General features: G+C 38.1%; 1 protein-coding gene across 1 annotated transcript; it reads left to right on the forward strand.

Annotated features, from left to right (window-relative positions):
- The first annotated feature begins 1,351 nt into the window (after positions 1 to 1,351).
- Positions 1,352 to 22,327, forward strand: actr3 (actin related protein 3). Its single transcript, XM_057853413.1, has 12 exons — positions 1,352 to 1,566; positions 5,360 to 5,415; positions 5,496 to 5,620; positions 8,341 to 8,451; positions 9,564 to 9,659; positions 9,755 to 9,862; positions 11,232 to 11,375; positions 14,355 to 14,528; positions 14,865 to 14,957; positions 15,125 to 15,250; positions 19,130 to 19,213; positions 21,493 to 22,327. The coding sequence occupies exons 1-12, from the start codon at positions 1,523 to 1,525 to the stop codon at positions 21,586 to 21,588; spliced, it is 1,257 nt and encodes a 418-aa protein (XP_057709396.1). The 5' UTR covers positions 1,352 to 1,522; the 3' UTR covers positions 21,589 to 22,327.
- Positions 22,328 to 23,478: the final 1,151 nt, after the last annotated feature.

Genomic DNA, 23,478 nt, shown 5'->3' on the forward strand with positions numbered 1-23,478 from the left:
CACTTCAAAAAGCACCAGAAAATGGTTTGACAAAACACTGGAGACTTCTTAAGTGGCCAGCAACGAGTCCAGACTTGAATCCCATAGAACACCTGTGGAGAGATCTGAAAATTTTGTTGGAGTTTGGAGAAGGTACCCTTCAAATCTCAGAGAACTGGAGCAGATGGCCAAAGAACAATGGTCTAAAATTCTAGCAGAGCATTTTAAGAAACTCATTGATGGATACCGGAAGCAATTGTTCACAGTTATTTTGTCTAAAGGTTGTGCTACCAAGTATTAGGTTGAGGGTGCCAATACTTTTGTCTGGCCCGTTTTTGGAGTTTTGTGTAAAATAATAATTGATTTAATTTGATTTTTCATTCTCTTTTGTGTTTTTTTTTTTTTTCATTGCAAGCAAAATAAATGAAAATATTACTACCAAAGCATTTTTAATTGCAATTATTTTCTTTGAGAAATTGAGCATTATCTGACAGAATTGCAGGGGTGCCAATACTTTTGGCCAGCAGTGTAGGGACCTTTTGCCATTTTTTGTGGGGATAGGGAATATGTGTTTAAACAGTTTGTTAAGAGCATTGTGTAAAAAAAAAAAAAAAAAAAAAAAAACACGTTAGCATCTTATAGGATTTAAGCTAGCGAACGTTTGCTATGTAAGTTAACCAGTTGTTTTTTTTGTTGTTGTACTTAGATCCTCATTTTTTAATACCGTTTGAGGCTCAGCTCAGGTATTTTAATTTACGTTCCTTATCTGATTACTTGATTATTCGAACTCAATAGTTCATCGATTAATCGGCCACTAAAATGATCGATAGCTGCAGCCCTAATTTCAATACAGTACTTATATTTGGTGCTGTTATGGAATTCATGGGACAACCAACCCTGCTCTCCTCTTAGTTAAAACGTTATGGATCCTAAATTTGTGGTATAAAGTGTGTTGTAAGTGAGGAATACAACGTCTCAAAATAGGGAAAAAAATGTTTAACCGTTAAATGCCTGCAACATGAAGCAATTATCAGAGAATCCCAAAATTTGAAAAAAAAAGGTCCTAATGAAACCTTTTTTTTCAAATTTGTAAAGTCAAAATGAATATGTGTAATAGGCGCTCTAATATCTATAACCCTTGCTAAATCCGATTTTGTTTTTCTCATGGAACCTACAGATGCATATGGTGACTTGCATCCATCATTTTTTTTTTCCCCCAAAATAAATGTCGAAATTGTGAATTCGTCTCAAAATCATAAAATTTTAGGTGTATCAAATGTGATACATTCGGCAATAAAGGGTTAAAAAAGCGTTTTCCTGGAGAGTGGCGCTATTTGCATTTGCGCCTCCCCTCGCTCGGTTGGCCGCCGCCATCTTGCATCTGACAGCCTACCACAATCCGAGTGCGGAAGTGGAAAGTGGAAACGACACCGTACGGGCTCGGAGTTCCGCCCGTGCACAGCTCGCCGGCCGGATTTTTCTGCTGACACAGCTCTATAGACATCATTTGACCCTTTCTACATACCAGGAACTCGGGGGGAAAATGGCTGGACGGCTACCGGCGTGTGTTGTGGACTGCGGTACAGGGTGAGATGTTTGTGCTGCGGAGGGCCGTACGGGAGACACGCTGTCAAAAGCAGCAGCAATAACGGGGCGTGTATGTTTGCGCGACGCTATAGGGTCCTGATTAGGCAGCAAGCCAAGTTGCTTTTAAACATTTAACCTATCTAAACCAGTGAGTCTGCAGAGTGGGCTTAAGTGTGTGGTCTACATTACTTGTTTACCAGAGTTTGTTTCTGACAGTATTTCTTCCTTTCGAGTAGAATTACTTTTGCTTATGATGGAATGATAACCAAACATCATAGGAAATAGTTGTCTCGCAATTCATTCATTTAGCAGTCTTTCATGCACGTTGTACTCCTGAATCCTTTGGAATTCAAACTGTATTTACTGTCTCCAAGCTAATTTCCGAGCCTTTGCAATACTGGACGGTGTGAGCATGCGCAGTGCAGAAAGACTTTCCTGCGAGCACTTCCTCATTCATTCTTTTTAGTCCATATATGGTTATTCGTGGTACCATGAGGTTTTTTTTGATGGCGTTTGGAAAAAAATCTTGTCTTTTTAGTGACTATTTTAACATTTTGTCTTGTGCATCAGAAAATGAAAGGAAACAACAGACACTATCTGTGTTTAGTCAACATTTGGCTATTTCTCCAGATTGGACATTTCATATTATTCAATATAGAAACTTGTCACTTGGACCTTGTTTTTAAGTGGAAATTATTAAATGATTTGTTGTTGTTTTCCAAATAATTTACTTCACAATAACCAGCAATTTTAGCAATGGATTCTTTTTATGTAGAGGCTTGACGTGAGACAGTCCTCACATTGCAAACATACCCCTCAACCTCCAGGTTATCAACAGTAAAAACTGCATCTGAGACTAAGATTAGCCCATAGGCGGAGTTTGAATTTTGTGGCAGGGGGCGCAAAAATGTTGATGACCCCGAAACGCAGTGTCAGCAATAAAATTAACTTACAAGATAAATGCTCGGATAATGGTTTAGCCCATGCTCGTACATACAGGCATCCCAGCAGTCTGAGCGCGTGCGTTTTTCTGTCATACCTAGTGGAGAAGTAGACGCCGCATCACTTTTGACTGAATATTCCAGCCAGGAACATTTATAATAATACGTTGAAAATTAGCGTTTTTTGTTTTTGTTTTTTGTTTCCCATCATTTTTAATGGGAATTCTAAATCAGGTTGCTTAGGGCTCCTGTTTTTTGGGCCAAGATCTTCATCCATTTAATATGGAATGCCCGGTGGTGGCCGTGGCTCTATTGTACAATTAACATCTTTAGTGGGGTAAACTACAACTCCGCTCACAATTTTGGTGGTGCTCTCTGGCATTTCATGGTTCACATCTTCAATGGTTGGTTCCAACTAAGTAGTTGTTGTCGCTTTTAAAAGCTTAGGTTGAAAAAAGTATTTATATCCAGCTTGCTTCTTCTGTCCTCGGGTGTTTTTTTTGGCTAAGCAAAGCAAATGACTATCTTAATCTTTGCGTATGGATTAGCCTGTGATATTTGTGCTCAATCATGAGATATTTGACGATTGTTTGGTCAATGCCTTATTATCCGTCTGAAATCAGTTATTGGTGAATATTAGAGAAAAATATTGCCTGTTATAACAATGTCACTTCTGTAGTCCAATGATTTGTGTAATGTCTTTGCAGCCATGATATATCCTAATTCCCCAAATATAACGCACACTTTTTCCCCAAAAAATGCACTTGTAAAATCATGGTTGCGCGTTGTACACAGGTACAGGGATGGAGACAGAAATATTCATCATGATTCATGTTCCAGTGTCAGCATGGACCAGCACTATATTAATGATCCGAACGACAATCCGATCTGTTTCGTATAAATTCTTACCAATTTCCAGTTTTGGTAAGTTGCGGTGCATTGAACTCCGGACGGTGGTCGGGAGTAGACCGACTATTTACGTGGCACGTTCGTCGTCAGTTCGTCCGGTGCTTCCTTCAAGAAGGTGGCAAGGTGTATAAAAACGCTTAGACGCTTGTTGGATGGCTTTGCTGGATACTTTATTAACAAAAAAATGAAACCAGTGGGGGACACAGTCAATTAACATAGTGCTCTCCGCACAACTCTCTGCAACACCTGCTCTCTCTCTCTCTCCCCCTTCGCTCGCCCGCTTCTTCCACGCTAAATTGGCAATGCCGGTCATATTCAAACGAGACAGCTGCCTCTTGGGGATGCCGGTAACAAAATGTTGACCGCATACTTTATATAAATTATTATTCTGAGAGCAATTTCACCACAGAAAGTGCTGCTAAAATTAGGGTGCGCTTTATACACGAGTACAAGTATTTTCCCTAGATTTTCCAGGTAAATTTCGGGTGCGCGCTATACACGGGTGCGCGTTATATTTGGGGAATTACGGTAAGCAGCAGAATTATGATTATGCTGGTTCTCATTAATGGTTATTGCTAGAACTGCCAGATAAGTAGACCATTTGTCACTCTCCATTTATTTTTCATTTCCAGAAACCAATTAGTTTAAATAGCAGAGTTTCAAATGTATATTAGAAGGTGATTGGGGGTTTTGAAAATCCGATGTTATTATCAGTCTTTATGGAGATTAAAAAAAAAAAAAATCTCTAGATGTCGATGGAATAAACTCCTATTTAGATGCTAATAATCATAAACTAGTATTTTACATTGTCATAAATATTTATATAGGCTACATTATTAATTTATTTACGGTACTTAAATACAGGAAATCGGTTAACTTTGGATATTTATGCAACTGATGTCTATTCTCAGACCTGAGATGTAGTTCAAGCCTGTTGAGGCAGGTCGAGGTGGGCAAGCTGAGACTATTCAATGGTATGAAGGCCGAATGTCTGATGCAACATATTATTGTTTGAATGAGTTTCTTTGTTTTTATATGAAGCATCTGTTTTATTGAGTAAAAACACTGCCTGTATGTCATGACCTACACTCTCCAAAGCGCTTTCAAGTAGATTCCTGTTGAAGTTAGAAATGGGGACCTTTGATTAAATGATTTGAAGAGAAGTAAAAGCTACCTACAGAGCTGTGGCTAAAAAATGTACCTGTTGTGCTTTACTGTAAGTGGCATTCTTGCTTAGTAAAACATGTTTTTCACAATTTCTCAGTGGTTTGTTCTACTGTATGCACCTTCATGCCTAATGAATGGAGTAAATAGTGAGAAAAGCTAATTAGCATTGTTACTGATAGAAATCTAAAACTGAATAAAACACTAGGTTTGTTTGATTCTGCGGTAGATGGTATTGTGGAAAAATTACTATACTTGTGTTACTTGAAAAAAAGCCAGGCCGTTATAGGGATGTCAAACTGGCCCATGCATATATATTACGCCTGAATGTATGGTATCATATTAATGTTTGTTATGTGGTTTCAGCTACTGTTGTCAACACTGATTTTAATACTGTCAGATTGCACTATTTTCTGTCCCCCAAAATTGAGATTGTTCATATGATTTGAAACAAGCTTTGCTACAAGATAATTCCTTGACTAGAATGAAATTGACACCCCTGGTGTAGTGCAAGATGAAAGATTGTTGAATAAAGATGCTTTTGTACTTTTAATTATAATGCATTCATTCCATGTCATATTTTACAGTGCCAAATTCATATTTAGGAATTTTCTTTCAGTTGAGTCATGAGTAGATTCATTTTAGTAGACTTATTGTTGGCAAGCCAACCAATAGACTGTTGTAAAAATGTCGCTTGAAATTCATTGGGAAAATTATTTTTTACGTACTGACTCTGTTTGTTTTTCATTTGGTAAGTGTACTTCTTTTTCCTCTTGCAGTTACACTAAACTGGGGTATGCAGGGAACACAGAGCCTCAGTTCATCGTTCCATCATGTGAGTTTCGCACTATAGATAAGATGACTGACCTTCTCTGTCCTTTTCCATACGTGAATTATCAACATTGTTTTTGTCAGGTATTGCAATCAAAGAGTCAGCTAAGGTTGGAGATCAAGCTCAACGGAGAATGATGAAGGGGGTAGATGACTTGGATTTCTACATTGGAGATGAAGCCATAGACAAGCCCACATATTCGACAAAGGTACTTTCAGAGTTCTCAAAAAGTCGAAAATGTATTATTCCTAAAGGGATGCACGAGGATACAGACTTGTCGGCACTAATAAGCCAAAATTGTTCTTTTGTGCTAAAATATGGTATTAGAAACATCATTACCATTGATTTAAAAAATTATAATATTGAGGACATGTTTTGACCTACGGAGGGCGCAATGTTTTACGCGCGTAATGCACTCTGGGGGTTATGACGGGGTTGGGGGATACTGGGAATAGCTGTGCTCGATACTAGCGTATCTAGTATGATGACTGGCATGATTTTGTCACATTCTACTGCTGGTCAGATTGTTTTGTTACAAAGAAGTGCCTGCTCATTAATGTTCCGCCCAGGTTCGAATTAAAAGGGCTGAACAGATGACATATTTGTGTCGCGAAATAGTCAATACTTTGAAAGCCTGGAAGCGTCACCCGTTTACGTCACCACCCAGTATACGTTGCAAAATCAACAAACATGGCGACCTACTAGTTAAAGTAAATTTACAAGTTTTATAAAAACGAATACATCAAGAGGGGTTTTAATATCAAATTATTATAATTCATACTAGGATTTATCTTTTAAAAACTATAAGTCTTTATGTCTGTGGATCTCTTAAATAAAGTGTCTTAAAAAGGCATTGCAGTTATAGTGCTAGGTCATAATTTTCTCAAATAAATTGCAATGCATTGCATGAGCACTCCCTTTGAGTATGAAAGAAATAGGCAAATCTATTATAAAGTTATGGTGAAATGCATTTTTTGATCTCTCTGACCTTTGACCTGTTACCCTAAAGTTTAATCACCCTTTCTGTTTCACATTAAAAATATCCCTCAAGTTTTATAATACCTTAATTTTTGGACTATAAGGCACACCTGACTATAAGCCGCCACCCACCAAATTTGACATGAAAACGACATTTGTTCATAGATCAGCCGCACTGGACTATACGCCGCAGCTGTCTTCACTGTATTATGGGATAGTTACACCGAAAGATATTAATCGAAAACACTTTATTTGACAGCGGCATCATAAGACTGTCATAAGAAGAAAGGAACGACCATGAAGCTTTGAACCATTTGGCTTTAAAGAAGCTTCATTGCTCCAAGAAGCTACATTTGGCCATCGCTGATCCCTTGGGAGAGGCAGTCAACCTCTGTTGCTACCTACTGTCAACACTGTTGTTCAAATGCCTCCTAGCATGCATTGCAGCGCAACAGATGGAAATAACAATAAAAAATAATGTTCTGTGCTAATTATTTCTTCAGTTACTGTTCCAGTTGTTTCATTAATTGCTAGTTATGGTATTTAGTAACACTTTATTTGACAGTGGTGCCATAAGACTGTCATAGGACCATCATAACTATGACATGACACTGCCATGAGCATTAATGAATGCTTATGAGTGACAGATGTCATTTTGTGTCATCTGGCAAAGTAAATCACGTTTTAATGGATGTAAGAGATCCGAGCTGGACTTAAATGGAGTTAGTGACAATATTTGATGGATGACACTTAATAACATCCGTCTAATAACATCCGTCATAAGCATTCATTTATGCCCATGATAGTGTCGTGTCATAATTATGGGGGTGTTAGGGCAGTGTTACGATGCCACTGTCAAATAAAGTGTTGCCTTAACCCAAATAGATCAACAAATAAGCCACACTGGACTAAAAGCCGCAGGATTCAAAATGAGTGGAAAAAGTAGCGGCCCATAGTCCGAAAATTATGGTAATCCCTTTATTCTTTCTTGAGGTATCCTGCCACTAGGGTTGTCAAAAATATCGAAAGTATGGTTACTGAAATGTTGTATCCGGATACGATATTTGATTGCAAAAGTATCGATACTCATTTATTTGTTTTTGTGTGACCGCGGTACCAGAAATTTTCATGGGGGAAATTTGTACTACTCCTGATAGCAATGGGGGATATTTTTGCAGTTTCCTTGTTAACTCATTGGCTGCCTCATTGATGGCAATAGATGTCCAATCCATTTTGACCATTTAAAACGTCTATCAGCGTCAATGGCAGTGAAAAATGAGCATCCACAGCCAAGATGTGACCCAGAAAAAACAGAAAGTGGCCTAGAAGAAGCTAAATCAACATGAACTGACCTTGGAATGCCCCAAATATTAATAGGAAGTAACCCAAAAATAAACAGGAAATGACTTGCAGAATATTTTAATTTAGTTTCTATCAACTCATTGGCTGGCGTTGATGGTGGAATGTTAATTCGCTGCAAGCCCTCCCACTACAAATGGATTGGACGTGTACTAGATACAAACTTATTTCAGTTCACAGCAGACGAATAATTAGACACCACATTATTGGATGTCTATTATCAGTGGCACTGAAAGAGTTGTTAAAAAAACATTTAATTATTGTTTTTTTTATTTATCAAAAATTTGAGTACCGCTATCGAGTTGAAAATGTTACTGTCGTGACAACAGTACTTTACACATACTTATAGAGAGACAAAAGAAAAACATAACCTTACACTTAATCTCCCCCTTTCGTAAGTTTCGCCTTCTGGCGAACGTAATAAAGAACACATCTGAACCAGGGATACCAATCATTCTGGGCTGTTTTTGTTTTTGGCCTTTTCGATTTATTTTCAGTCAGGAATTTTACTGTCAGAGCTTCGCTAATCCACTTGTAGAATATTGTCTCTCTTGTCGTCATATTTATCTAACAATTCTTGGTTGCTAACAGTGGCCAATCCGTCATGGGATTGTAGAAGACTGGGACTTAATGGAGCGCTTCATGGAACAAATCATCTTCAAGTACCTGAGGGCCGAACCTGAAGACCACTACTTCTTACTGGTAAGACCATTCCTCTGCTTTTTATTGACTTCACGTCTTGGATCCCTTAAAAATTCATTAAGGCCTTCTCATTAGTAAGGTATGTGGCTGACTGGATCCAATTTTAGTATTTAAATATAAACTCTTTGCACTGGCTGGCCGTCAGTGAAATGGCTGTGTCTGTAGCAGGCGCTTGGGCTTTGGCAGTCAGACTTGTACATGCTCTAGTGACCGCAAGCTTCACTATTTCACAATTTCACAGTGCTTAAACATTTCTCCAGGCGCTAGACACAGGAGATAGTAGGGGGGAAAAAAAACCCCACTTAGAACTAGCAAAAGGAGGCTTTCTCCTGGTGTAGCGTAAGCTGACCGAAGTGGCTTCCGGGCATATATACAGTGACTGGTGCAGGGAAAAAAAGTGACAAAGACAGAACAGGTCGCGCGACAAAATGATTGTAATAACCAACAGCAAATGCACATGTATACATTCAATTATTGCTTTAGTTATACACGCTTGATGCTCAGTCAGAAAACCAGTAAATGGCAGATGCCTTTCCTGCAGAGCCAGCAGCCTTGAAATGGGTTGGAGGAAGAATGAAGAGACCGGGTAGTCGTATAATAAAGCACATTGTGATGTCACATCATCAACAATCTCAAATCCACTCTTTTGCAAAGCGATTTCATTTAAAAAGCAATTGCTATCAAATCAGAAGCTACATAGATGACAAACTTCATCCAGGTCCCAAGATTATCTTGACGTATGTTTCTTAAAAAAAGTTGAATCCCTTGAATCCCACAAAAATATACTCGTGCGAGAGAAAGCGCATGCCGGTAACGAAGTTACACTATTGGTCAATATTCATTAGCAAATAGTAGGAACACATAGGACGTGTCACATTGCGTGGCACAAGAAGCTGAAATTCTGACGCGCCAGACTCCTGTGACGTGGTTTTGAGGTGTCCGAGGCCAGATGGGCAGTTGGTGGATATGTCTCACTTAAAAATGTCAGCCACGACAGTCAACGATTCTCCACATGTCTGTGGGCCTAAAATCGGGCTGAAATGGTGTGAGCAGTAAAGCATAGGTGGTTTTAGTGATACACTAATTGTTTGTATTATCCCATTAAATTATAGACAGAACCACCTCTGAACACACCAGAAAACAGAGAATACACAGCAGAGATCATGTTTGAATCCTTCAATGTACCAGGGCTGTACATTGCTGTACAGGTGAGGATCATACATATAAAGATTTTGTTCTGCAACTACTAAATGATTACTTTCACATCTAGTCATTTTAATAACATTTTGGGGCTCCTCTACAGGCCGTGCTTGCGCTCGCAGCTTCCTGGACATCCAGACAAGTTGGTGAGAGGACATTAACAGGCACTGTTATTGACAGTGGTGACGGTGTAACTCATGTCATCCCTGTGGTAAGTGTACAGGCTGACAAGCATACAAACAGTAAAATGTGTTGCTCACTAATGCAGCCCAACTGCCTCACAGTCTATGTATAAAATTTCTGATTTATTGTACATCTTATTTTATCATGAGAAATCCTCATACTCAAAAATTCATATATTTTTATATCATTTTGACTTCTTTAACTCAACTTGGTTGATGGTATACACATAAAAAAAAAAAAAAACTATTACCCTGTTAACTGGACAATAAAAGAAATATGACAGAGGAACATGACTTAAAAAAGTGGACTTGACAAACTATGCTGCGTGATTTGTGTTATTTTGAAAGTATAGTGTATATAGAGCAGTGTTGTTTTCGTGAACGATGACGATAATGAAAATATTTCTTTAGCGAACACTTTTTTTTCCATGACGCTGATGAGACGATAACGAGCTAAAAACGTGTTATGGGAGATTAAAACATAATGAGCCGAATGCCAGTTTTCGTCTGACGAAATTAATTATTATATCAATTATATTATATACAATATACAATGTTGCTTTAGCATTTAATGTTGAGTGATTATCACACACTAAATATCTCGTGTAGCATTAGCATAGCATTCGCGTTAGCATTTGGCTGTTTTTTTTTTTTTCAGGTCATGACGTCCAGGGGGGTATAATTAATTGAAAATAATGTACTGTTTTTCTGCTGAGTGTATTATTACCAAGTTGACGCTACAATATATGCTCGTCTGTCAATGTTCATTCGAAATAGTTGGAATCCACTATTTATTTATTTAAGTGGAAAATTTTAAAACAATTTTTACAGCCGAAAACATTTTAGTGAACGTTGACTCAAAACTAGACGAAATCAGTCTTGAGTTTTTGTCACCAAAAACTAGACAAACACATTTTGAGAAGACTAAAATATGACTAAGACTAACAGGTATTATTATCGTCCAAAAGACTAAGACGAACATTAAAAGGGCTGCAAAAAACAATGGTGATATAGAGGATTATCAGGCAACATGGAGACATAATTAATGGGGTTGATTAATTATGATTCCCTCATTTCACCCTCTCCTAAAAACCAACCAAACAATTAACACATACCCATTACCAAGTACTGGAAGAGAAATTGAACTTCTGTAGTTCAGTTTTTTTAAATAGGATTACAAAGTATTGAAAATTATACTAGCACAGTAAATTTGATTGCATGGTGACTGAACTGGTCTTAATACAGTATATACAGAAGCACACATGTTTATTCAGTTGGTGTCTCACTACATACACATTCTCCATGCATCTTAAAGATGTATGAAAATCCGAGTTTGTTTTTGTGTGTTTTTTTTGTTGTTTTTTTTTTTAATCTTATTCATTTCAACGTGTTCTGTAGGCTGAAGGTTACGTGATTGGCAGCTGTATAAAGCACATTCCCATCGCAGGACGAGACATTACTTATTTCACCCAGCAGCTTCTAAGAGAAAGGGAAGTGGGCATCCCACCAGAGCAATCGCTGGAGACAGCCAAGGCCGTCAAGGTTTGTCTTATTCTTGACTTTTCATGAGCTGTTATTTCATTTCTTTTCTTCTTGCCATGATGGTATCCAGTCTGGATTACATACTATAACATTTTAACACTTGCACAACACAGATGATCCAATCTGTGAGCAAGTGGCTGAAAGAGCAACTAAATCAAAGTCGGGATGTCCCGATCCGATCATGTGACCAGGATCGGGTGAAAAGGATTAGGTTTTTCTGCATGTTCCAAGAACAAGAACCAAGCAGGGTGAGGCAGCATTTAGTTATTATGCTCCTCACCTCTGGAACAAGTTACCCGAACGTCTGAAGTATGCTCAAACTGTTAGCTCCTTTAAATCAGGGCTAAAAACGCTTTTGTTTAGCACTGCATATCCATAACTGTCTATATATTTCAATCTACCTGCCTTCTATTCCTCTTGTGCTTATCTCCATTGCTGATTTCAATCATTATTAGTAGTAGTAGTTTTTGCTTTATTTCTATTTTTGTTTTATTTTTATTTATTTATTTTTATTCTGTGATTAAATGCGATCTTTTGTCTTGGTTTTTACGTTGTGTTGATTTAAATGTGATTTTTATGGTTTTCATGTGATGTAAAGCCTCTCACCCTCCTTCCTACTAAGCAGTGCAGCCAAACTGGCCAGCTTGATGATTGAAAGGTTTGAAGCTTTGATCTTGCCAGAGAAGCTCTGTAGCTCTACGATCAAAGGCCCACATGTGTCATCATGAGTCACCTAATTTTGTGAATCTGCCGATACAGTCCCGAGCCAATACTGAAAAAAATATATGTGTTTTTATTTGAACAAAAGTTCCAAACATGTTACACTACTGTACTTTTTACAGTAGGCTACGTTCTCTTCCGCTGTATAAAACGAATGCTTTTGTATCATTTGGCGAGGCTATTGTATTTCTGGATTATTCAGTTACTTTTTAACCTTAAAAAGTAAAAAAAACATAAATTGGGATATTGGGAAAAAATCAACATTGCGATATATACTGGACTGTCTCAGGAAATTAGAATACACAATATTCTAATTTTTTGAGACAGTCCTGTGTATATATACAGGACTGTCTCAGGAAATTAGAATACACAATATTCTAATTTCCTGACTGTCTCAGGAAATTAGAATACACAATATTCTAATTTCCTGACTGTCTCAGGAAATTAGAATATTGTGTATTCTAATTTCCTGAGACAGTCCTGTATATATACACAGGACTGTCTCAAAAAATTAGAATATTGTGTATTCTAATTTTCTGAGACAGTCCAGTATATTGCCAAGGCTCCACACTTAGTTTTTGCATTCGTTGCACCTAATTTTTTTCTTCAGGTGCACCAACACAAAATGTAGGTGCACAGAACTGTGAGGTGGGCGTGCTAACCACTGTCCCACTGTGCCGCCTTCATAATGTGAATTATTTTTAAACAAGAATAACGTAGCAGAATGCTTGTCTTGATTAAATGCGTCATTAAATGAGTCCACTCAAATTCAATCACACTTTGACGCTTATGCTGCAGAGAACAGCCTCTCACTTGAATGAGTTGCCACAGACTGGTGTGTAACAAACTAAACGACGATTGACACATTTGCGCCTTTGATCATAGAGCTACCGAGCCTTCACTCGCTAAATCAAAGTAACAAACCTGTCAATAATTGTCAATTTTAAGTACCAAACACCAGCTGGTGACCAAGAAAAAAACAAGTTTGGTCGCACTGCTTAGCTAGCAGGAGGGAGGTGATGAGCTGTATGAGCATGAATCAGAAAAACAAATATAAAGGTAGTCCCCAGGTTACTAACAGGTTCCGTTCCGACGCTGGCGACATAACCCGAATTTCTGTGTACGTTGGAATTAACCCTTAGAGTACCCCTAAACACCCCCAAATCTCAAAATAACTATCACATTAATAAAGTAAAAAATAAGATCGATAGATATTTCTTCCCTCCAGTAACATCGCTCCCACCGTAGTTCTTCTTACAACTGACATTTATTATTTGTCACCGTCAATGTCACACAATCAATCAATACAATCACGACAGAGTGTACAATAATGCTATAAAATAAATCAATACAGTCATATTTGCTTACCAAAACATGACTCAATGGCTGCACAATAAAACCAAAGGAAATAAGGTCCAAATCTCGGGCAATTCAACAAGGAAAACTGCTGCTATTAGTTGCGCCGGTCCAGCGGTGAAAACAAACGCTGCTCAATAAGCTAGCGGGCTAATAGCGAGCCTGCGCCGTTTACCGTTTCTCTGCCTTCTTGAAATGTTAACTGGCGTTCACACCTGCTTCCCAACAGAAAGCAACGCTTGAAACTAACAGAAAGTAGGGCTGGCGTGACGTCAAACAAGTCCGAGTGCAACAAAGGAAAGCGGACCGTACATATAGTATAATTAAATACCAGATAGGCATATCAATTAGATCAACCATTTAAATTAATTAGGGCTAATAAATAACAAAATTAAATGACAAATATATACTGTACTTACCATCAATGCTGAGAGGTGGCGGACGAGACACTGTTACGCGATTAAATACAACAACAACAACAACAAAACAACTGGGGACCAAACGGTTAACGAAATTCCGGCGTCCTTAAGTCAAAATCACATAAGTCAAGTACGTCGTAACCAGGGGACTACCTGTATTTTTTTAAATTAAAAACCTGATCCCTTTCACCCGACTCCGATTCTCTGAAAAATGGCGCGATCGGCCTATCATGTGATCGGATCGGGACATCCCTAGTCGCAAGCATTTTTAAAAATGAATCTTCCTTTAAAAGCAGATTGAATAGCATATCTGTAAAACATAAGAATTATATACCATACATAAAGAAATAGTCCTCAAGTTGAAACCTTGGTAATTTGATTATATGCCACAAATCTTGTTCTTTTAAGCTAATTATTCAGCACATTATTTACCCTTTTAATTTTGCGATTGTAACGCTCATTAAATGTTAACTTTTATCTTTAGGAACGGTTCAGCTACGTGTGCCCAGATCTTGTCAAAGAATTTAATAAGTATGACACGGATGGCTCCAAGTGGATTAAGCAATACACAGGCATCAACACTATCAACAAGAAAGAGTTCACTATTGACGTGGGATACGAACGGTTTTTGGGACCTGAGATCTTCTTTCACCCAGAGGTAAGTTAAAAAAAAAAAAAATCACATAATCAGGCAGCTTGCTTCCAATTAGTGATGCCACAAATTATTTTAGTATTCGACCAATCACTTATTTTTTTGTGATTAGTTCGATTAGCTGTTTCACAATTATACAAAAATAAATTCCTAACTTTCTGGTTTTATTGAGCTCGAGTTGGCTCACTTCCCTGCCATTTTTTTGTGCACCCTTGCGAGCAAACACTTGTCTGACGTTTGTCGCAACTGGCAAAAGGGAACTTGGTGTGCTGTCCTCATGTCACTGTTCTATTTCTTGTCCTTAACCTAATATCTCATCTTTTTTCTTCTCTCCTAACCCAGTTTGCCAACCCAGACTTCACTCAACCCATCTCTGAAGTTGTTGACGAAGTCATCCAGAATTGTCCTATTGATGTCAGGCGTCCTCTCTATAAGGTAAATATGCATTGCTGTACATATCAGTCATGTTTATTTATGAAGGAGCAGGGTTTCAAAGGACGTAACACTTGAACAAATCTTCGGTTTCATAATTTCCTCAACGACCATTAAACTGATTGTGAATCATTTACAATTGCTTGATATACAGTACCTTTTGTTCTCAGAACATTGTTCTGTCTGGAGGGTCCACCATGTTCAGGGACTTTGGCCGCCGTCTGCAGAGAGATCTCAAGAGGACAGTTGATGCCAGGCTGAAGATGAGCGAGGAACTGAGTGGAGGCAAACTTAAGGTGCGGAATGTAACGTATACAAAGCCTAAAAAAGTACCTTCATATTCAGTTAGTGAATTAAACGGTAACCCCTGTAAAATTGTTGGTAAAATACTTGTAGAAACACTATTTTTCATAAAGTTTTTGCCAAGGGTGTAGGTTTGGTCTCAACATTGGTAAGGAAGATATAACAGCATAACCTGCATGTACACTTTTTGCTGGGGACGGGACATTAATAAGACCAAACAGATTGGGTGAACGGGGGTCAGGGCTACATTTCTCACGAATATGACCCTAATTAATTGATAGGCTAAATGATCAATGCAAAATAAACCTGTATTGACTTATACTAACTCTCATATGTATTAGTTCAGGTGAAACACAGTTCGATTGAAGCCTTTATTTTAAAAACTAATAAACATTTTGAAAACTTCCAGAATAAATGTCGGGATTTTATTAGCAAATTTAAATTGCAATATTTGAACATACTTAAATTATTTTAACATACACAATACATTCTAACTTGTTAATAATCTCTTAACTATCCAGGAATGCAAAAAATAACATTTGTTTTAGAAACACTCAACATTGTCTGTCTAAATAAATAAGTTAAAAATAACTGAAAAAACGTCTTAATCGGGGAATAACAAAAATAAACAAAAATGGAGCCTTCTTCAGGTAAAACACTACTGCTTTTGTCCACAAGCACAGCCAAACGCAACAAAAAATGAAGGCTCCTTTTGGCTACTTTAAGACCATATAAATATAATAAAAATGAAAATTGGGGAGAAGGGTAAACCTCGGTTCACTATATTTCTCACAGTCTAATTAACATTACCAGTAGAACACACATACAGGAGGACACTTCTTTCTAAGCAGATACCTACTTGAGTTTTGCAGGTTAGCAAATCTACAGTTTGTTATGCTAACTCTGATGCTGGTCGGACTTTCAGTAGCAAAATTTGGGGTGTGTTCCCCACCTCCACAACACTGACGTCATTTTACAATATTTACAATGGCTGCTGCTGCTGGCCGACAAAAAACTTGTAATATCCCTCATCTTCGACGAGGGCGCAGGAGGTGGCATGTTGTTGACATGTTGCATTTCTGTCGGGGTTGTGAGTGCGTGCGTGTTGTGTGTGTATGTGGGAGGGGGTGTCAAGTCATCATCCAATCAAATTTGTGTTTAAGGGAAAAAAATGGACTGACACATTCAGCAGGTGAGAAGGTTTAAATGTCAGTCTGAACATAATGAAAATAATTCACTTAATAATGGTAGGGTCAGTTCTATCCTTACACCATATGGGAAGACAATCTAAATCAGGGGTCCCCAAACTTTTACCTGTGGGGGCCACATAACTTTTCCCTTCTCTGATGAGGGGCCGGGGTCAGTTTCTAACAGAAAAAGTGTGACGATTGCAGGAGTGCCTAAATGTAGAAATGTATTGGTTTTCAGAAAGCCACAATCAAATAACCCTTTTTGGATTCTTCACGGAACAAAAGGAAATAAAATAATAATACATTACATAATAATAGTAATAATAATATTAAGAATAATAACTGAAAAAGAGGGTTAATTTAACTGGGGATCCCTCTGTGGATGTGTGGTATACAGCTGGCGACGCTATGGAGTTGTGACTCCGATCAGAGAATCAACAGGGGACGTTCAGGATTTGTTTGTTTCCTTTAATGATGATGAAAGGAGTATGAGATTTATTTTGTTGTATTGTGGTTTCTGTGAATACAAGATAACCATATAACATGTCAGTAATATAATATATATAACCTATAAACATATACTGTATTATAAACATATCGAAATTAACAGGAACAACATTAAATATAAATGAAATACACTGCTTACATAATGCATACAACGCTAATAATTCACAATAATGAGCATACACATTAATCAGGAAAATAACTAACAATTTAGATAAGTGAATTGGCAACAAACAAAATTCAGCCTCCACCATGTAGCCAAAGGGGCCAATGATTAGCATTAGCGATTCGCGCTAGCAGCTAACGGTTAGCACACGGCGGCTAGCGGTTAGCTCGTGGCGGCTAACGGATAAAAGGGACCCTAAGCAGGTAACTCATATGCCAAACGTGTTTATGCACTGCCAAGGCACACTTCTGCAATTTACCCACCTCTCTCATTCACACACAACACTTGGATTGCCAATAAACAGGACGGCAGCTTGAGGAATGAACCACAGGCAGTGAAAGGAGGAAAAAGTGACTCGTGCACACCGGCAGTGAAGGGAGGAGAGACAGTAACTCGTGCGCGCGTCGCTTTTCTTAAAGGGCCAGCGTAGTAACAATTAAACTAAAGCACAAATATGCAATGGGGCTCTCCTACAATAACACTATTAATTAAATAGATAATAACCAAATAACCCTGTCTGGGTTCTTCACAGAAAAAAAGCCAGGAAATAAATAACACTATTTGGGGGAAAAAAAAAATCTAAATGCTCTCTGGTATTGTTCAGGGGGCCGGACCAAATGTGGAGGCGGGCCGTATCCGGCCCGCGGGCCGTAGTTTGGGGACCCCTGATCGAAATAGTAGCTGAATTGATTACCGTAATTTCTGGACTATTGGGCGCCCCTGATTACAAAGCCACACCCAGTACATTTTTAAAGGAAAAACCATTTTGTACATACGTAAGCCTCTCCTGCCTATTAGCCGCGTGTGCCCACTTAGTAATATGAGATAATGACAAAGAAATACACAGTTTAAAAATGTTTAATAACACACCTTAACTTTTTGTTCCAAACAGCGCCAGCAAACACGGCAGTTATATAGCAGCGGCACGGAAGTTACATAGCATCAGCACAGCGCTACAGCACTAATTGGGCTGGTTATTAAAAACATAAAAGTCTTTGTCAGCAATCTTCATCTTCCTCCTGTGCACTCAAACCATGGAAGTCTTCACCCTCAGTGTCGGATATGAAGACGCTCAGATACACTTCGCCACGCACCTACTCACTCTCTCCTTCTCTGTCGCCTTCAACGTCTCCTATAATCAGGCAAATTCACTCCTTAGCCCGTGTCGTCCTCCTCGTCACGCAGCAGACTGGCCCCTTGAAACCCGTTGGTGATGGCGGACTTCTTTCACATCACTTCACGCTGCCAGGCTCCCCCAGCACACCTGTGTAATTGCTGCTCTTCGCATGAGGCCAGTCTTGGCAAACAATCTCTCGCCGCGAGTCATCAAAACTTCCCCTACAACTCGGATGGCCAATTTAATTTTTTCTAGCGTTTCCATTATGCAGATCTGCCAACTCTTTTCATGCAAAAAGACGAGGGTCTGCCACCTCTATTCATGCACACCGTACAAAGTTAAACCACCGGTAATAGTGCAAACTAGTGTCTTCTTCGACACTTATATTCCACGTGTCTCACTCCCACATTCCATGCTCGAGCGCCCCGGGCGGCCGTCAGAAAAATGCACAAATTGGTCGCATCATTGCACACGCCGCAGGATCCAAAATGAGGGGGAAAAGTAGCGGCTTGTAGTCAGGAAATTACGGTATATCATGCAAATAAGGTTGCTTAAAAGTTTGGGGGGACAATTTGAGCATCTTGAAAAGTTGGTGGTGTTATGTCCCCACCCTCCCAATGCAAACCTATGCCCTTGGTTGTTGCATTCTTCCTTTAATGTTAGCCCCCGTATTATCACATCTTGGTATAAATCATCATCGGGCCTTCAGATTGAATAATTGGTATCTGTAAATTTATTACTGAAAATGAAAAAAAGACCAATCTGAATATAGGAGTTTGACCTAATTATTTGAATAGAATACTTTGTACAGCTCATCATTGTACTTTCTGCTATTGGCTCTTTATCAAAAATTGCCAAGTATATAGTGTATTATATAATAATCTTCTCTCTGCAGCCCAAACCCATTGATGTCCAAGTTATCACTCATCATATGCAAAGATATGCTGTCTGGTTTGGAGGATCAATGTTGGCATCAACTGTAAGTAGCAAAGTAATACAAACTTGTTTGCACTGCTGGATGAATGTGATTTTTGTTCATCTCATGACTGGAAGTTTGTAACAAAAATTATTAGGGCTGTCAAAATTATCGCGTTAACGAGTGGTAATTAATTTTTAAAATTAATTCCGTTAAAATATTTGACGCAGTTAACGCACAAATGCCCCGCTCAAACAGATTAAAATGAGAGCACAGTGAAAGGTGTACTTGTTGTGTTTTTCGGAGTTTTGCCACCCTCTGCTGGCGCTTGGGTGCGACTGATTTTATAGGCTTCAGCACCCATGAGCATTGTGTAAGTAATTATTGACATCAACAATGACGGGCTACTAGTTTATTTTTTTGATAGAAAATTTTACAAATTTTATTAATACGAATACATGAAGAGGGGTTTTGATATAAAATTTCTATAACTTGTCTTTTAAGAACAAGTCTTTCTATCCATGGATCGCTTTAACAAAATGTTAATAATGGTAATGCCATCTTGTTGATTTATTGTTATAATAAAGAAATACAGTACTTATGTACCGTATGTTGAATGTATATATCCATCTTGTGTCTTATCGTTCCATTCCAACAATAATTTACAGAAAAAAATGGCATATTTTATAGATGGTTTGAATTGCGATTAATTGCGATTAATTACGATTAATTAATTTTTAAGCTGTAATTAACTCGATTAAAAATTTTAATCGTTTGACACCCCTAAAAATTATATATACCTATGTAATATACGTGCTATTTTATTTAGTAAACTTAATGCTAAATTACTATTGGTGTATGCTATGGAAAACGTTTGTGTTTTAGCATTTTTGTGATTTTTGCATTCGGATGAACCGAAATATAGTAACTGCGACGACAGAGTTAGAACACTCAATTTTAAACAGGATTAGTCATTTTTTTCACCACTGAGCCTAGCTAATTCATTGGCTGCCATTGACAGCAAGTTTTGGATTGGACGTCTAGTTTTCAGTTTTGCACTAAAAAAGGGGAAAATGCTACTGTATAATGAAAGCCATATGTTGTTCAAACAAACCAAAAACATATTTACTTGAGTGCTGGATGAGGTTTCAAGAATAAATTGATATAAATGTATATATGTCCATTTTGACTTGTTTCTTTCTAAAGTGACACAAATATCGCAATAATCGTGTTAAAGTGTAGCATCGGGATAAATCGGGGTCGAATCGTGACTTGGGAATCGTGATACAAATCGTTTCTCCAGATAAGAAGCAATACACACCCCTAAAAACAGTGACACATATGTGTCAATCAAGTGTGCGAACCACTGTTGTTTTCGTCAACAATGACGATAACAAAAAGCTTTCGTGGGCGAACAATTTTTTCATGACGATGACGAGCTAAAAACGTGGTTTTGGAGACTAAAACATAACAAGACAAATGCTAGTTTTCGTTTGACGAGACGACGACGAGACGAAAATGCGACATTCTTGCCCTCATATTTTCACAATGCGTGATATTGTCATATTGTACGTGGAGTACGTTAACTTGCATCGTAGCAGTGTTTGGGTCATGTCACTCATGTGAGATGTGCTGCGCCTCTCTCTCACTGGAGTTTAAGATATGTCTAAAGCTAGGCTCTGCTCCATCTTGCTTGTTTGGAGACACGGTAAAATTTGTTTTTCTTGTTTTGGCAAGACAGAATATGCAATGCTGCTTTAGCCTTTAAAGGTCTGTGCTGAGTGATCATCAGACGCTAAATCTCCTAACGCACCAACTCCAAGCGTTAATGTAGCGTTTGTATTAGCATTAGCTTCAGAATGGCAAGCAACCTCTTAAAAAAAGTCTAGAGGAGAGCAAGTTGTCGAAATGGCATTTAGCTAATAGCCCACTTTAGCTGTTTTTTTTTTTGGTTTGAATGACCAATATGTATTTTTGTCCAAAAGACCAAGACAAAAATTAAAAGGGCTGCCAAAAACAACACTGGTGCAAGCTGTAGATGACTTCTTAATGAAATGGTTCCTAATGTTAAATTGTTATATTAGATTCATGATAGGGGAAAAAAACATGAAATTGGGTGTTTTTTATGTATATTTTTAAAATTCTGCTTTGACTACTTTGGAGAAATTTTTTTTTAAATTTCATTTTCTCCATCCTTTCATGCAAAATGACTTTGTAAAAAGGCCCAAAAGGGTGTTTTCAATACAAACAGTCTTGTAAACAGAAAAATGCCATCAGAGGTCATGACAAATAATGCAAGGGTCACTCTTAACATGTCCTTATATTTTTTTGTTGTTCCACAGCCTGAGTTCTACCAGGTTTGCCACACCAAAAAGGACTACGAAGAGATTGGGCCGAGCATCTGTCGCCACAATCCTGTGTTTGGAGTCATGTCTTAACTAAATCTAATTGCAGTGGCAAGGGTTTGGGGGGCTGAGTTTGTTAAGGTTCTACAAGTGGAAGGTTGGTGCACTTGAGATAGCCCACAGACACCTGACTGTTTCCTTTGTCTTTTAGTTCAATTATGAGGGGAATGGTTTTTACAGTACAGTTTTACAAAACCGTTCACTCATATTTTTTTTGGATTCTTCTACCCAACTTGTAGTGAATGGTGAGGAAGTGAAGTGAATAATTAAAATTATCTGGGTTTGGTCAAGACCTTGACTAATAAACACTTGCAACTTCAGGGTAAAAGAGCAACCAGTTATGTCCTCATTTCTAGCTTCAAATAAAAGAACTTGTTTATATTATATGCCTTTTTTTCCCTTAAATGTAAAGCCAATGTTAAATCAAGGGTTAAAAATATTTGACTGTTTTACTTTATGGTGCAGCTTTGTTACACAGTATTTTTTCCCTCAAGTTCAATCAATAGTCTCCCAATTATTCTCTGTGTGTCAGTGTGGTCTGTCATCTACTTTCTAAATACTGAATCGTCTGTTCTCACTGAAGACGGTGGCAGTTTTCCACCTCTATGATGCAGGGAAAGAGAAGAATTCTAGGTTTGAACAATACATTGTATTCAAATGGCAGACCAGTATTGTTAAAGTTTATTTCTTTAAATAAATGCCAAATTAAAAAAAGAATTTGTGTATTTAAGGCCTTGCAACATTCCAATAAAGGTGTGAATTTGTTTCTTAAAACGGCAGTTTCTTGTATTTCATTTTTAGTCATGTGTAATAAGGCCAAAGTATTGCCGAGTTAAGTCTGTTTGTCTTTGTAAATGATAGTTTTAAATTGAATCACAGTAAGACATTGCATATTTACGGTGGTATGAAAAAGTTTTAACTTTCAAGATTTTCCTTTATAAATCATTGGTGAAATCAATCAGCAATTTCAGTTTATATCACCAAGCCGACAAACAGTTCGGAAGCGCAGAGCTGCCAGTGTTAGTAAAGTGTTTCTATCAGGGGCCTTCTCGATTTGATATAATGAAAAACTAGTTTCAACGACTCGTTAGTGGCGAAGGCTAAATTCTAAAACATTACCTATTGCCATAGTTCCTCAGGGTTTGGGCATGTGCAGTGGTACTTAACAGGTGCAGGAAAAATGCTGCAGTCGAGGACGGTGGGAAGTCAGACTTATTCCACTGGGATGGCAGCAGTTGCGACGTCAAAGCATTCCAAGCGAATGTAAACGTACCATGAAGGTAAAGCTTACTTTTAGTGGTCCCTAACTGTCGACCAATCACATGCATTTGCCTAAACCCAACAGTAACCTTTTTATATTTCCCTAAACCCAACCCTTACAGTTACTGTTTAGGGGGAATGCATGTGATTGGTTGACTGTTGGGGACCACTAAAGTAAGCTTTACCTTCATTGTTTACATTCGCTTGGAATGCTTTGAGGTCGCAATGCAGTTCCCTTGTCCCTAACTGTCGACCATTCCCCTAACCCTAACCCTAACAGTTACTGTTGGGTTTAGGAGAATGCATGTAATTGTTCGACAGTTAGGGACGACATTAGGGACCACTAAAAGTAAGCTTTACCAACAATGAAAATGGTTCTGAGTTATTTAAGCTAATTTGCTGTATGAGACAAAATAAATGGTGTCTCACAATTAATTTAACTCCCTTATTGTGTTATTAATGCGTTGTCTTCTTGTGCGCCATTTGTCAAGTGACGTCGTAGTGAAACAACTCGTGAAACAACTCGCTTCCGTAGCTGAGTCCAACTGCGCATGGCCAAACCCTGAAGAACTATGGGGAAAATATAATGTTTTTAGCATTTAGCATTCACCACTAATTAGGTGAAACGAGTTTGCCAATACGATAAAACGAGGTTGGCACTAC

Source organism: Corythoichthys intestinalis, chromosome 12 (assembly GCF_030265065.1).
Source record: "Corythoichthys intestinalis isolate RoL2023-P3 chromosome 12, ASM3026506v1, whole genome shotgun sequence".
In the NCBI taxonomy this organism is placed as follows: Eukaryota; Metazoa; Chordata; class Actinopteri; order Syngnathiformes; family Syngnathidae; genus Corythoichthys; species Corythoichthys intestinalis.

What these genes read in the sequence shown, in the direction of transcription:
- actr3 (XM_057853413.1), top strand. Translation starts at nt 1,523, where the DNA reads ATGGCTGGACGGCTACCGGCGTGTGTTGTGGACTGCGGTACAGG. An exon ending in AGATCTTCTTTCACCCAGAG is followed by an intron (nt 14,529 to 14,864) that starts GTAAGTTAAAAA and finishes CTCCTAACCCAG; the next exon opens with TTTGCCAACCCAGACTTCAC. An exon ending in TCAGGCGTCCTCTCTATAAG is followed by an intron (nt 14,958 to 15,124) that starts GTAAATATGCAT and finishes TTTTGTTCTCAG; the next exon opens with AACATTGTTCTGTCTGGAGG.